We start from the raw sequence: 14,058 nt of genomic DNA on the forward strand, positions 1-14,058 counted from the left end.
GACCATGTGTATGATTAAGGTAGTGCTTGGAAAATCATATGTAAATCCTAATTTTTTTATAGTGACAGTAGTAGTGATGGACTCTGAAGCATTATGAGTAACAAAAGGTCAGGGAATGACTTTTCCCTAATGATCACCTGTGGATTGCAAATAGAGACAAACAGTGCATTGTCTACCCATACCCTGGCTTTTGTTCCTGATACTTTAAATTTGGAAATTTTCACAGCTTTCAACAGTGAATATTAAAAAAATAAATCTCTAAGCCTTTAATGAATGATGTACTGAAATACAGCAAAACTTTCTTAGACAATGTTTTGCCAAACAGCATAAACAACCCTTCCACTCAAAAGATATAAATTGCAATACGCTGAGCCCTCCAAAAAATTTGAAACAGTAAGAAAAAAACCTTTTTGTGGCCCTGAACAAAACCCACACTTTTTAAACTTGGTATGTGACCTTTGGCTAAACGCTTGTTTATTCATCCCTCTAGAGATGTGTAGCAGCATTTACCTCTCTTAGCGAAAGAGGCTTAAAACTCAAACCTGCACCCCCGCAGGCTGGGAGCTCTGCAGCTGTGCAGAGCTGCTGCTGCCTGTGCAAATCTGCACTATGGGAAAGGACCTGCTGCATAGCTCTGGTAGCCGGTAATAAGTCTGGTAATAGGCAGACTGCGATGCAGTGGTCAGGGGACACAAGCAGCCATGTGATGTGTAGTGATAACCTGGTCCAAACCCACTAAACTCTAAACTGTTCAATGAATTTTGATGTGTTCTCTCTGTACCAGCAGGTTTTGCTGCTAAATCAACCATTGTCTGTCATCCTGATGCCAGTCCAAATTTGAATACAATCTTTGTCATACACTTCAGTTACTTTGTCAAGAATTATGATTGGCTACCTGCCACATGTGACTCAGATCCAAGCTGGTAACCTGGTAGCACACAGATTTGGTAGCGAAAACCGTGGCCCAAGAAGCAGGGTCAATCAGACTGCATTTAGATAGAATGGTAAATCCAGTGTTAAGACAGACTAGGGCCAGCATAGCTGCTGAAATGATGCTAAACCTTTCCAGTGATTCAAATACACTTTTTTTTTTTTAAAGGATAATTTATTCCAGCAGACTTTTTGCTATAAAGAATCACCTGCCTTCCTTCTGCTGACCAGCTGCCAGGATAGAAACCTGAAGTTAACAAACACTGCGCAGCTTCCTCTGCCAACTTGACAGGGGTGTGGCTGTGGGTTTATGACTATTTTGTAAGTCCTTGCTGTGGGGTGATAGGAGAGGGCACGGTGCCGTGCCCATGACTGTGAAACTGTGATCCTGGTCCACACTGTGCTGTGTGCTGACAGACTGCCCATAACAAATGAAAAAGTGTTCTTCCGTAGAACTGGCAGTCTTGTTCTTGCCACAGCAATGAACTCCACACAAGGCTGCAAGCAGGGAAAAGGAACTGACATCTTTCCTAATACTCCATACTGGCACAAAACTCATAAACTAACCCACAGAGCATCTGAAGACATGCAAAGGGGCAGTGTTACTTTTTGACTTGACATTCCTGAAAATCAGACAGAGATTTGGGTTTTTTTTAATTTCTTTTGGCAATGAGTATTTTTTTTCTAACAAACCCACCTTATTCTATGAATAGAACTTCTAATTGCATCATGCCAGTTGACAACTAGTTAATCTTGTCTCAAATAAAGACAAGATTGGGATGATGCAATCATGAGAAAAACCTACTAAAAGAACAGTTACAATCTGGGCTTGAAAAGAGCAGTACAGGTAAGCAAAGTGGCTATAAATCCCTTTGAGAAAACCCCATTTCATTTGTCCAAAGCAGGCTGTAAAGCAGCTGGTGTTGGGGGACATCATGTAACAAAAGAACAGTGACTGCAATATCACCCTGCTTAAAAAAGAAATAGATTTGTCATTTTGAAAATTAAGAAAAATACTAAGAATGAATAATGGATTTATTAGATTGGCAATCTGCTTAGCAAGTGAGCAGCTCTACGTGCCTTACAAAACATGGTGCTCATTTTATCCAAATCAGACTGAAGGACTGGCCCAAGATGTGTGACAGAGAAGGATGACAGCAGGTGAGTGCTCTAAACACCAACCGCGAGAGACATTTGCTTTCCTGCCTGAAACCTTGGGAAGTAGTTAAGACAGAAGCACTGTTACATTAACCCTTGTGAAACCATTAGCAGGGCACATAACAAGGCCCATCTGTTTACCGAGGCCCCTGAGAGGGGGCAGAGCTGCTGTTTTGTTGTTCTTTAAGCATGGGTCACACATGATTCAATGGGGAATCAGGAAACCTTTGGTGGTTGCACCAGTATTAAAGCCATGGTGAACTGCATTTTAATCTTTCAAATAGGCAGAGACGTTAACTGACCGACTTAATATCTCACAAACTAAAAAGCAAATACATAAATAAGCTAGAACATATTGACTTTATAATCAAGAACTAAAAATACTACTTCAACCACTATGTAACAAAAAGAATGAACGCATTACTAATTTTTAGGTATACATGCAAAAAGACCATTTTTAACTACTAATTCCTGAAACTAGAACTCGTGAAGTATTTCTTTTTGACTCTGTGGCAGGGGTCTGCAGCAGTGTGTACAAGAAGACAGCTGTTCGTGCCGTGTTGGGAAAGCTGGGCACTGCTCAGCTGGGTGCTGCACAGCCACGCACAGAACTGACAGCCCCTGTCCCAAAGAGCCTACATTTCAAGTACACGACTAGGGGTAACAGATGGATAAAGGTGGGAGATGATGAAAACAGTGGGATACTGGTCAGTCTGAAATCCCAGCTGTTTACCTGCTCTTCAATATTGCCAAGTTAAAATTTCACAGTTGTGTTGTCACAACAGAGTTCGCTCTGCTTTTCCTCCCTGAGGAAGAGAAGCAGTGAGACTTTTGTGGGTGTTACAGAAGGACTTTGGGCTGGAATTTGCTGCTGAACCAGATTCCCTAAGTGATGCACACCATAAAGATACCTGGTTTCTCCATGCCTCCTTGCTGCTTTGTTAATGGCAAAGTGGTTGTAGGCTGAGTTATATGTTTGGTAGCAAGGAACGGTGGAGGCTGGTACACTGGGCACACAGTTTTGGAGGTTAGCACTCTACACTCTGTGTAGAGGCTGACACACTCACTGAAGGTTTACATGGGCTTCAGGAGGTGGCCAGGACACAAGCGACACGTTTCCTCCAAGGAAGGCAAGCCTGAGGGACAGCTGATGGCTTAAATGTAACTCCTAAGCAGGAGCAGCAAAACAGAAGTAATCTATTATGGTGAAATGGCCTCCACACCCAAGGACGCTTTTAAGTGCCAGATTCAGAAATTAAAACCCCAAATGGCAATACTGGGACAAGCGCGGTTGAAGTCAGTCTGGAGTTGCTGCTAAAATAGCCATGGGGCCGTGACTCACACAAAGCCACCACTGAAGCAGGGTGAAGAGCCCGGCCGCTGCTCCACCCCATGGGCTGGTCGCCATTCCCGGGGCAGGATGCCGGGCAGCTCCTCGTGCTGGATGGCCACCGCTCCTTCCCTTTCCTCACCGCGGCACCCCCAGGCACGGCCACCTCAGCGGTGGGCCTTCCCTCCTTGGGCTCGTGAAAACCCCCAGACTCCAAAATACGCTCTTTTTTAAAAAAAAAAAAATAATTGCATTTTATCACCGAGTTTAAATTAAGCAATGTTAGTATGGCAGTAGGGGTGATGTGATTAGCAGCAGTTCCCGTTTATAGTAATAATTACTGTTTCTGTTCACTCGCTCTCTGCCTGGATTCTCTACGTTTTCCAGGCCAGCCTTCACACCTAGTGCTAAAACTGTGCCTTGCTTTAAAAAAGCGCGACATTTGTGTCCCCGTAGGGTCCCAAGAGCCCTGGCTTTCAGACACGACACGCTCAGGGGGTCTCGCAGAGCGGCCTCCGCTGCCGTGCCGCTTCAGCGCGTCCTTTGTGCCCGGATCTCTGCCCTGCCAAGCCGAAGCTGGACGCGGCTTGCAGACAGCAACGACATTACATTGTTAGGTGACGTGTCGGGGTGCTCCATGCTTTGGGACTTTGTTACTTTGTGGGCCGCCGGTCCGCGGGGCGCGCGGGCAGAGCGTGAAAGGTGACAGGCGTTTAAAAGCGCTGTCCCCACGCACCTTCCCTTTCCCGGGAGGAGCCGCAGCGGCCCGGGAAGTGTCTCCTCAGCGCTCTCCCAAGCGCAGGCCCGGGCGCGGCCGTTACGGCCGGTCCCGCCCCGCGGCGGGGCTGCGCGCGCTCCGGCCCGGCCCGGCGGGGGACAGCACCTGGGGGCGGAGCGGCAGCGGGGCGGGCCCGGCCGCGGCCGGCGGGAGGAGCCAGCCCGGGGAGGGGGCGGCCCGGAGCGGCGCTGCCGGGATGGGAGCTTGAGAAGGAGCCAGTCCGCGTCCGGGGGCGCGCGGCGGTGGTCTCCTGCGGGGGCTGGTGCTGGCGGGGTTGAGCCCGCCATGGAGCCGGTGACCAGGTGGAGCCCGAAGCAAGTGGTGGACTGGACTAAGGGTGAGAGAGCGCCGGTCGGGCGGGTTTGCGCCGCCGGGCTGCGGGGGGTGCCCCAGCGGCTGCTCCCCGGAGCCGGGCTGCCCGGCGGCGTGGCCGCATGGCCCGCGGGGCCTTCGCCGGTGCCGGCCCTGGCCGGCTGAGCCCCGGGGCTGCCCCGCCGCGCTGCGCGGGAGCTGGCGGCTCGCCGCTGCCCCTTGCCTCCCTTCCGCGCCGGCTGGCGCACTTGTGCCCGCTTCGCGCGGTGGGCTGCGGCGTTTGGGAAGCGGGGAGAGGGGGAGGTGGATTTTGCACCGAGCTGCGTGAGGGTGCCTGGCTGGGGGTACGTTATACGCGATGGGGTCTCTCCGGGGCTCGCTCCCCTTCTTCTGTGGTGGTGCTGGGCAGTCTGCACTGAGATAGTAACTGTTCTCCTTCAGGCAGGTATGTAAGTTAACTTCCAGCTTCTCAAGCAAAACCCGCGCGCTGGCCGAAAAACTCTAAAATTTTGTGAGTTAAGCAAAAACTTTATGAATCTAGCTCAAGTAAGCAAGGACGCTTAATCCTATTTAACGGTGATGGGATTAAAAGACGGGGCTCCCGCTCGGAGAGTTAAATAGCGGCCCCTTCGTCCGCCCGTCCCTCCCTCCCACCCCTCCTCTCCCCGGTGCGTCCCTATGTGTTTCCCCCCCGCTCCCGCCGATCCGAGCTCCCTGCGCTGCTCCCGGGGCCGTTCCGATGCTGACCTGGCCGCGGCGAGCGCCGGCGGGACGGGGTGTGAGGGAGGCGCTGGGGCGGCCCGGCCCGGCCCCGGGGGGCGCTCGTGGCGCGGGGTGGGGGGGGCGCTCTGCGGTGCTGGGCGGCCTCGGGTTGGTCTTTGAAGGCGGGTTAAACCTCCGTTTTGTCAGCTCGGGTTGGGGTCCTGGGAGGGCTTTCTGAACGGCGATCGGGATGTCGCGCTCGCAGTTCCCGCTCCGCAGGGAATAATCAAAAGGGAAGCAGCTGTGCGTTAGGCGAGGGGTTTATGACTTACGAAGCGTACCTCTACTTTCCCGTAGGACAGCGCTTTAGCGTGATCGCCTTTTGTTACCTGGAGTATTTTCACAGGCTTTGCTGGAGTTGATGTCAAGTGAGGAATGTTTCCAGAGGTGGAAGCTTCCCGGGATTACGAGTGGCATGTACATGTAGCAGCCATTACCCCTCTGTCGGGACCGCGGTGCCGCTCAGCCTGCCTGCTGCGGTCAGCGCCTGGCAGCGGCGCGGTCCCGGCGAGGCGGGTCTGGGAACCCGGCTCGTGTTTTCCTGCGGGGCGAGGTGGGCGCTGCCGGCGTGTGCGGGGGGGCTGGAGCCAGCGAGGGGCTGGCCCCGCGGCCCCGCTGAGAGGAGGGCTCCACACAGACGTGCGGTGAAGTTAGGCGTTAACAGATCAATTAACTTCCACAGAAAGACTTTTTCCCTTTTTATCCCCCCCCCCCTTTTTTTTTTTTTGATTGGTGTTGGTTTAAAGCAGGAGTGCGTGGTTGCAATGAAATAAGCTTTCTGCTTTGGCATGTGGAATATTTATATCATGCTTTTCTCTCATTGTATTTTTTTCTCTTGGGCGCTGAAAGTTTGTTACCTTGCCAGATTAAAGAGTAAACCTGCTAATCGTTTTAAAAGGCTTTATTATACTTAAGCATGCTTGGCTTGCTTTCCTGCATAATTTATTTTACTCTCGGGTTCCTTGAGCAGGTAACTCTTTAGCTGGACCCTCAGTGTTATGCAGAACAATTTGAGGGCTGGCTGTAGTGGGGAGGTGGATCTTCTGACTAATGAAAACACGTGTCCTTTGAAATGCAAAGGAATAAATTAAAGACCGCTGGTGACTTTTGTTTCTGCTGCTGTTTTTCAGTTTCTAGGTAAGCTTTTGACCTCTTCGGTGCACAGCGTCATTTTATGTCACTCCCTGCATGACAAGGCTGTAATAAAGAAATGAGATGTGGAGAATTTTTCTTTATCGTTGCGCTTTCATCTCTGTAATGTTCAAATCGACCCTTTAATAGCAAGCTAACAGCCTTATTAGCACAATGTTTCATAGTTTATTTACTGCGTAGTTCACAACCACTGGATTTTGTTTCACCGAAGACCAGTATTCTGTATTTTACCTTACAAATATTAAATTAGTTCTAAAAGTTAGTTTTGTAAAAAAAGCAATTGGAGGAGAGCTTATGCCATTTGTTTTCTTACACGTGCTATCTAGGAAGGGTGATATCATGATCTCTATTGAACTGGTCAAGCTTCAGGAGGAAGTATTTGGCTGGTGGTATCTGCTGCCTGTAGTTAGTGCTGTGATGGCATGGGGATGTATTCTAGAAGAATGACATAAATAACTGTGGTGAGAGCTGCCAGCTCTCAGTGGGGAGATTGGTTTTGCAGATAATTAATCATGCTTATCATACAACAATAAAAACATCTTGGAAAAAATAGAGGGCACCACAAATAAGTGGTCTGATTCAATCCATTTTGATGCGTAATGTAAAACTGAGAATATTTCTCCAGGAACCTTTTCTTCCGTCCAAGTCTTGTTACAATCGAACACCTATAAATTGATTTTTTTTTTAAAAATGACTTTTCCAAACCAGAAGCAGCATGAAAATTCCGCCCACCTTCCCCTAGTTCCATGAAACAAACCCCAGAAATCAAAGTCCAAATGTAAGCTGTGACACCACTGTTGGACGGTTAGCTTAAGTGCAAGTTCACCAAGAGCAAATCTTTTTTTAAAGAGGCTTTTGAACTAACTTTATTTAACAAGATAACTCTTATCCTGAACAGTTTTGTTCTGTGATTGAGTTGTTCACTCCTAGATAAATACTGTGAATAGCATTTAATAGAATAGAACTTAAAACAGAATCTATCAAGAATTAGTAAGCTGAACATGAATATTTTTAGTTTTTTGTAGTCAGGTTTTAAATAAAAAGTTTTACCAACAACAGCTGATGCAAAATGCAGTTGCTTGTCTTTTGCTAATTCAGACAAGAAGGCTGCTGTTTTTTGCAAACAAGGGTGTGTTTTTCTGGTATAGTACACTGTACTGACAGTAGCAGCCTATGGTAGCTAACAAGAGTTGGTCTAAAAAAGCTGCTGAGGAAGAGTTGTACTTTTACTCGCTAGCAGTTGTCTGTGTAGGTGACACTTTTCTCAAGCTTTGACCAAGGATATGACAACTTTTTAGCTACAGCATAGTGTTTTGAAAGTTATATCTAATATTTCCATAAGCACCTCCTTGATTTCTGTCAGGAAAGAGTTATGGTGTAGTTAGAGGTATCTCCTGCAGCCTGACACAAATTCAGATGGTACTTGGGGGCTGTATTTGGCCATGACAAGGTGAGACTTTGCTAGCATGCTGTGTTGATTTGACTTGTGGCTAGATTGATGTGGAGTTTATGCTCTTTGGATGATACAGCTGGCGCTGTTTTCCTGACTATACTTAGAAATGTGGGTGTGTTTTGGGTTTTCTTTTGTTTGTTTCTTAGTTGATCCTTGTTGGGGTATAAACTAATATGTGGATGGTGTTGTGGTTGACCTGTGGTTTTGCTTCCTGTATCTTGCAGCACTCCCTTGAGTGCTTGTGAAACTGAATTCCCCCCAAGCTACTCAAGAGGGATTCCTAGAGTTTTTCAGGTTATTGTGGGACAGCTGTATGACTATGGAAGCTGTAACACATCTACAGCACACTGCTTGTATATGATTGTGGGCTTGCAGTTTTCTGGGCTATCCTGGGTGCAGAAACCAGCAAGAACCTGTGTAGTTCCATAGGGCTGTACACATGGAGAAGTATCCGGCACAAAAGTAACTTAATTTTACTGGCATAACAACAATTTGAAGGACATGAAGTGGTCTGATGTGGAGGAACTTTCTCTGGTCACAGAAGCCCCTGGCTACTGAAAACCCTGCAGCTAAGGTCATTCCTCAAAAGATGCAAGGGGGAGGAAAGCTCCGTACGGGGTAGAGCCTCCTGTGTGAGAAATGTCACTGCCTTACTGGAGAACATCAATGTGCCTCCTCTGTTAGCTGTAGCCTGATCTGTCTCTTCCCCCTGCCCTCAGGCCTTGCATACTTATTTGAGTTGTGACTTCAAGCCAAATTTTACGTGGTACAGACAGTTTGACGTGCTTGTGGTTAGAAGCCTCTGTTGTTGCGAGGCTCTGCTACAATTTGGCCTTTGTCGCTGTAGCTGTAGACTCAGTGAGCTGGGGATCACGTGTCTGCTTTGGTCTCTTTATTGCACTCCAGGTTTGGTTATTCCCTTCCTCAGTAGTTCATGGATATCACTTATTCCTGCGCCTGTTCTGTCATGAAATACTCAGATTTCCATTTCTGGTAAAGCTTTTTAGCAACTATATTTATAGGTATGCCTGGGAGAAGAGGGAGAAATATGTTAATTTATTAATGGTTAGCAATTAATTGTGAGGGCCTGGTGTTCTTTTTTTAGAGCCATCTTGCTTACCCAGAGAGATTCCAACAAGGTCAGTCACATTAGCTGTGTGTGCTGGGAGCTGCAAACCATAGCTGGATTTTAGAAGCAATTATGGGTAATGTATAGCACTGGAGTTATTTTTTTGGCCTTTCTTTTCTTTTTTAGGTACTGGCAAATGAATGCAATTGTATTCAAATTGTTTGGGGAAAATCCAACACTAGGAAACCCTTAGTTATTTTTTTAAGAGAGTATTTTTGCTTTTAGTGAAGAAAAGAGCTGCCCATAACTGGGGCTGCAGAAGAGTATCCTTCCCGTGCTTACTCAGTTACTTAAATACTCTATACATGTATTTTTTTTAATAGATCAGAAAATTACATTGAATAACCACTCTTTGGAGATCTCAACTGAAATTCTGAGTGTGGCTGGACCATAATGTTTTACTAGTGAAAGGTGACTATACTGAAAACATCTATATATATTTGCTTGTGGGCTGAAGCAGAGTAAAAAGTTGCACAACAAATTTGTACTGTTGCAGTCTTAGAATCATTCATTCATTGTTGTGAAGATCAGTGAGTGTGTAAAAAAAAAAAAAAAAAAAAAAAACCCAAACCAAAAAAACCCCAACCAAAAACAAACACACAAAAAACCCCCATCAAAAAAACAAAATAAAACACAAAAAACAAACCAACACACCAAAGTTGGCCTCTGTTGTGATTCCCCCCCGTCTTTTCATGTTCACAGTTAGCTCTGTGTACTTGCCATTAATTTGCTGTTCAAACTATTTTAACCAAACATCAGAAAGTCTAAAAGCTGAATGCTGTCAGCATGATGTTTGGAAAAGCAACACTTTAAATGATAAAATCACAGTCAACTTTCCACTAATGCCCGTTGTAACCTTTGTAGAGGAATGTGGTGAGGCTCTTACAATGAATTTTAGGCATGCAAGATATATTTAGGTAGTACCTGAACATACGTAGTAGTGTTAAGTGCAAAGATGCTTGCTCAGTATTGACCAACTAGAGGTGTAAGGTGGTATACTTAAAAGAAATTTCTTCTAACTACTCAACAGAAAGTGCAGAGATTGGTCAGTGGGTTGGCTGCTTTTTTCTTTCTTTAAAGCTTTTCCTTGAGTGACACGAAGTAATTTGTATCTGTTGTTGTAGACTTCTATAACAAAAACCTCATTTTGGACAAAATGTGTGTGTGTCAGATTTTCATAATTCTTGTTATGTGTTCGTTCCTTGCACTTCTGCCTGGGACCCATCTTTTCAGCATGTAAATCTTCTTGGTTGAGGATCATGCCTCTCTCTGTATGCTGTATAGCATCCTACAAGAGCTAAGGGAAGACAAAATACAGGGCACTGGATAAAATGCATGTTGAAACTTGTCATCTTTTATTTTCTTAAGTAAAAGACCCTGACAAAAGGCGGGTTTTCCAATATGCGCTACTAGAGCAGGGGTCCTCAAACTCAAACTTTTTAACCAGGGGGCCGGCGCACGGATGAAGTGGCAGGCAGTCATCTGCGGCTGCTTGGTTTTCCACCCCCAACCCCTGGTGTATGTGTGTGCGGGGGTGGGGGCGAGGGGGTTCTGCAAATACCGGGGGCCGGATTGAGGACCCTGGGGGGCTGTATCTGGCCCATGGGCCATAGTTTGAGGACCCCTGTACTAGATGGATTGCAGTTATGAGTTATGAGTGCGTACAGCCTGTTACCAGGTATTCAAAAGAATGTGGGTTTCTTTTCAAGTGGTGGTTGTTCTTTCCTTTTGATTTCTTAAATCTAAATTTCTGAATTGCCTGGTTTAAGTCATGATCTAACAGATGACCTCCCTCCAGGAATGTCAAACAGATGATGACTAGTGACAGGGATTGCAGAAGAGGTGACGAGACTGCTCAGTTTTCAGTTTGCTGCATAATTTTAGGACAAGATTTTCACTTACAGGGAAATGTCACACAGAAGATATGTTAATGAATAAACCGTGCCTCTGGTTTTAAGTGGAAGAAGTTGATTACTATTGCCTTTTTTCTGTCAAAGTGATGACATTGTTCTTAATTTGTACTGTGCATTTCTCTGACAATGTCGCACAGTCAGGTGTCCCTTCCCTAGAGGGATGATGTTTCTGTAACGTCTCCTTGCTTTATCCTCCATGTACCCCAAATATATGTCCTGTCAACAGGAGGAGGTAGGGAAGTATTGATGTTTTCAAGGCTGGCTTGAGGAAAGGAAGGGTGGATGAGGAGTTAACGGAGCTGGGGCCTCTATAGCAACCTCTCATGTACTTATGGTAGTTCTTCAGGACCCAACTTCTTGTGGTCATGGGATTGCTCACAGATAGTGTGTTTGTCCACAGGACTGCAGTAAGAGATAGGAAGTTGAAATAAAAATGCTGTTTGACTGTGGATCTGTCTGATGTTAGGCAGGGTATACAGTCCTTCTGTCATTTGGGCACTCATTACCAGAGTGAGATGACTGGAGTCTGAGGCTATCATTCAGATTCCTGAGCCACGCTTCCTTTGCACGAGGAAATGGCCTGTGGGTTTCCATATGCCTGACCACGTCCTTTCAGAGTGCAAGCAATAATGTTTCACAGCTTGGAGGATCTGCAGGAGGTACACTGAATCAGCCCAATCTGTTTCACTGGCTTTAAAACATTCATTACCTATTAAAATAGATATTTACGGTATTATGAAATGTAGCTAATTTTCATCAGATGTCATGTGTGCTGGACAAAACCAAGCATTTGTGTGTGATTTGGTGAGATTAAATTACTGACCTCTAACTTTGGCCTACTGACATACATTCAGTATCTGGCTAAATTAAGTTATAATATTGCATCAGGGCTGAGTTCATGTCATTTCTTGTACATGCTTCTCTGATACCCTTTTACATGAAGACTGTTCTTTGTCACTGTAATGACAAAATCTCTTTAGTGTTTTGGACTGTTTCTTATACTAGTAGTTAGGTGTAGGTAAACAAAGCATCTGGTGTACTGTTGCAATCAAAGCTTTGTGGCATAAACGTGATCTTATCTTGTTCCTTGATCAAAGGGAAGAACTCCATTTAAAACTTAATTGGTGCTCATCAAGGGCTGAGGCTTCTGCTAAACCAAGTGTTGGTACAGGTTTCTAGGCTAATGATCCTGATGTCTCTGTCTTGTGTGTGCAAAATGAACATTGCTTAGGTTGCCATCCCTTTATCATTATCTTTCCTTATCTCAGAGTCTTGTATTACGGGAATGAAGTTTTCTGGGTTTATGAAAAGCTCTATAATATGCCCATTTTGTCACTAAATAAGATATCTTGTCTGGTACAGATGCTTTCCTAACCAGAAGGGAAGGGATGAAGGTATTGCCTCCTTTGGATACATTAAGAGTCTAGGGGGCCAGTGAGGCAGACTGGTTAAGGGCTTCTGTTGGGCTTTCTAGCTTCTGTAGCTTGTAGAAGACCTATATCTTGTAAGAGAGGATTTCTGCCATATGTTATGATATTTCTGCTATTGCCTATTCCAAACATGCTTTTTTCTGAGCTGCAGGTCTTGGCAGTACTTTTTTCTTCCTCTTGAACCAGCATTGTGGAAGGGCTGTGTCCTTGCTGTGATGGCCAAAAGGCAACTCTTTGGTGACAGGTGGACATGTAAACAAAAGAGTGAAAATATACCGGTCTGTTTCATTGGGACAGGAATATCAGAACTTCAATGCCCTGAAAATTTAATTTTAAGTTGACTGCTATCCCACTGCCGTAGGGGGCAGAATGCTGTACCTGAGCAGGTATCTTAGCACTGCACTGCTGAGAAGAGGAGGGCTTGGATATAGGGATGGGGAGGGACAAGCTAACAATAAGGGGTGAATACACGGGGAACAATACCGCTGTGTAGGACTTCCCGTGAGGAAGGAGGGCTATAAGAACAAGTTCAGACATGCCTGAAGAATGTGAACTAAAAAACATGTTCAGCAACCATGGGATGGAGCTGTGCCTGGAGAGTATTGTAGAGGGAAAAGAGGTAACAATGAAATGCAGGTATCTACTCTGATGTGAGTGTTTTAGGGTTTGTTTTTTTTCTCCCACCCCCCCAGTAGTTCTAGTGGTGATGTGTATTCACTGTTTCACTTGCTCACCCTTCACAAAGTGCAGGATTCTTGCTGTTCGTATTCTGATAGCTTCACCAAACAGAATTTTAAAGGGATTGTGGCAAAACATAAAACTCAATAATTATTAGTGTTCTCAATGCAAGCTGTATGGAAACTTTGGAAGAAAGAGGAGACAAAAGATATATATGCTATAAATTCTGTGTGTTTGGGTTTTTTTCCTCCTTGAAAATTTGTAGTATTCCATGTAGTATTTGGACTTAGGCTGTACTCACCAGAGGATGTAATATTATAGATCTTGTGAAATATCATCCCTGTGTAAACATAAAAGCATCATAGCTATTTCCTTGTATTTTTAAAAAATCCTTCATAACTATACATACTTCACACTATTTCAGACAGTAACGCTAGATAAATAAATCCGTGATCAAGACAAGAACTTGGAAATCAAACCTGCCAATAATTTTTTTCTTGTGTTTTTTTGTTGTATCTCACTATAACACGTTAGACATCACCACATTAAAAAAAAGTTAACACAGTCTGCCCTTAATTATGATTAGGATTTAACAGTAATCTTGGAGGAACATGTAATATTCCTGCTTGACTGAGAATGAGATTCCTTGCTTATCTGGGAGGGTAGGTGTGGGCTTGATGCAGCAGTGCTGAAGCTAGAGCATTATAATGGACTGAGGTGGATGCTGTGCTTCCACAGCAGGTACTTGCAGGCAGCGGGGGATCTATTTTTATTGTTACTTCTGTGATAGTTTCATGTTTCTATAATGTTTTGCTGCTTACTATTAGAGTATTTGTGTCAGACTGATGCTGACTGGTAGGATGCTGGCTAGTTTTATTCAGATTTTAGAAGTACCAAGAGGAGATGATTGGAGTAGAGCCTTGAGAGACAAAGTCTCTGGGGGCTGGTGAAGTGTCCTTTTGGTGCCTTACACAATTCTTAGCTTGATGTAACCTTAATGCACCATTATTGCAGTGTCCCTGGTGCTTTGTAG

At 45.2% G+C, this 14,058-nt stretch overlaps 1 protein-coding gene across 5 annotated transcripts in view; it reads left to right on the forward strand.

Annotated features, from left to right (window-relative positions):
- Positions 1-4,366: 4,366 nt before the first annotated feature.
- Positions 4,367-14,058, forward strand: part of CNKSR3 (CNKSR family member 3) — a 59,590-nt gene continuing 49,898 nt past the window's right edge. For 2 of the 5 annotated variants that reach the window (XM_037391139.1, XM_037391141.1), the window contains exon 1: positions 4,368-4,533. In XM_037391139.1, the coding sequence (XP_037247036.1) occupies positions 4,482-4,533 (52 nt within the window). In that variant the 5' untranslated portion in view covers positions 4,368-4,481. Of the gene's footprint in view, positions 4,534-8,980; positions 9,081-14,058 lie in introns of all 5 variants that reach the window. The other 3 variants (XM_037391140.1, XM_037391138.1, XM_037391142.1) reach the window with 3 other exon arrangements.

The sequence above is a fragment of the Falco rusticolus genome, chromosome 6 (assembly GCF_015220075.1).
Source record: "Falco rusticolus isolate bFalRus1 chromosome 6, bFalRus1.pri, whole genome shotgun sequence".
In the NCBI taxonomy this organism is placed as follows: domain Eukaryota; kingdom Metazoa; phylum Chordata; class Aves; order Falconiformes; family Falconidae; genus Falco; species Falco rusticolus.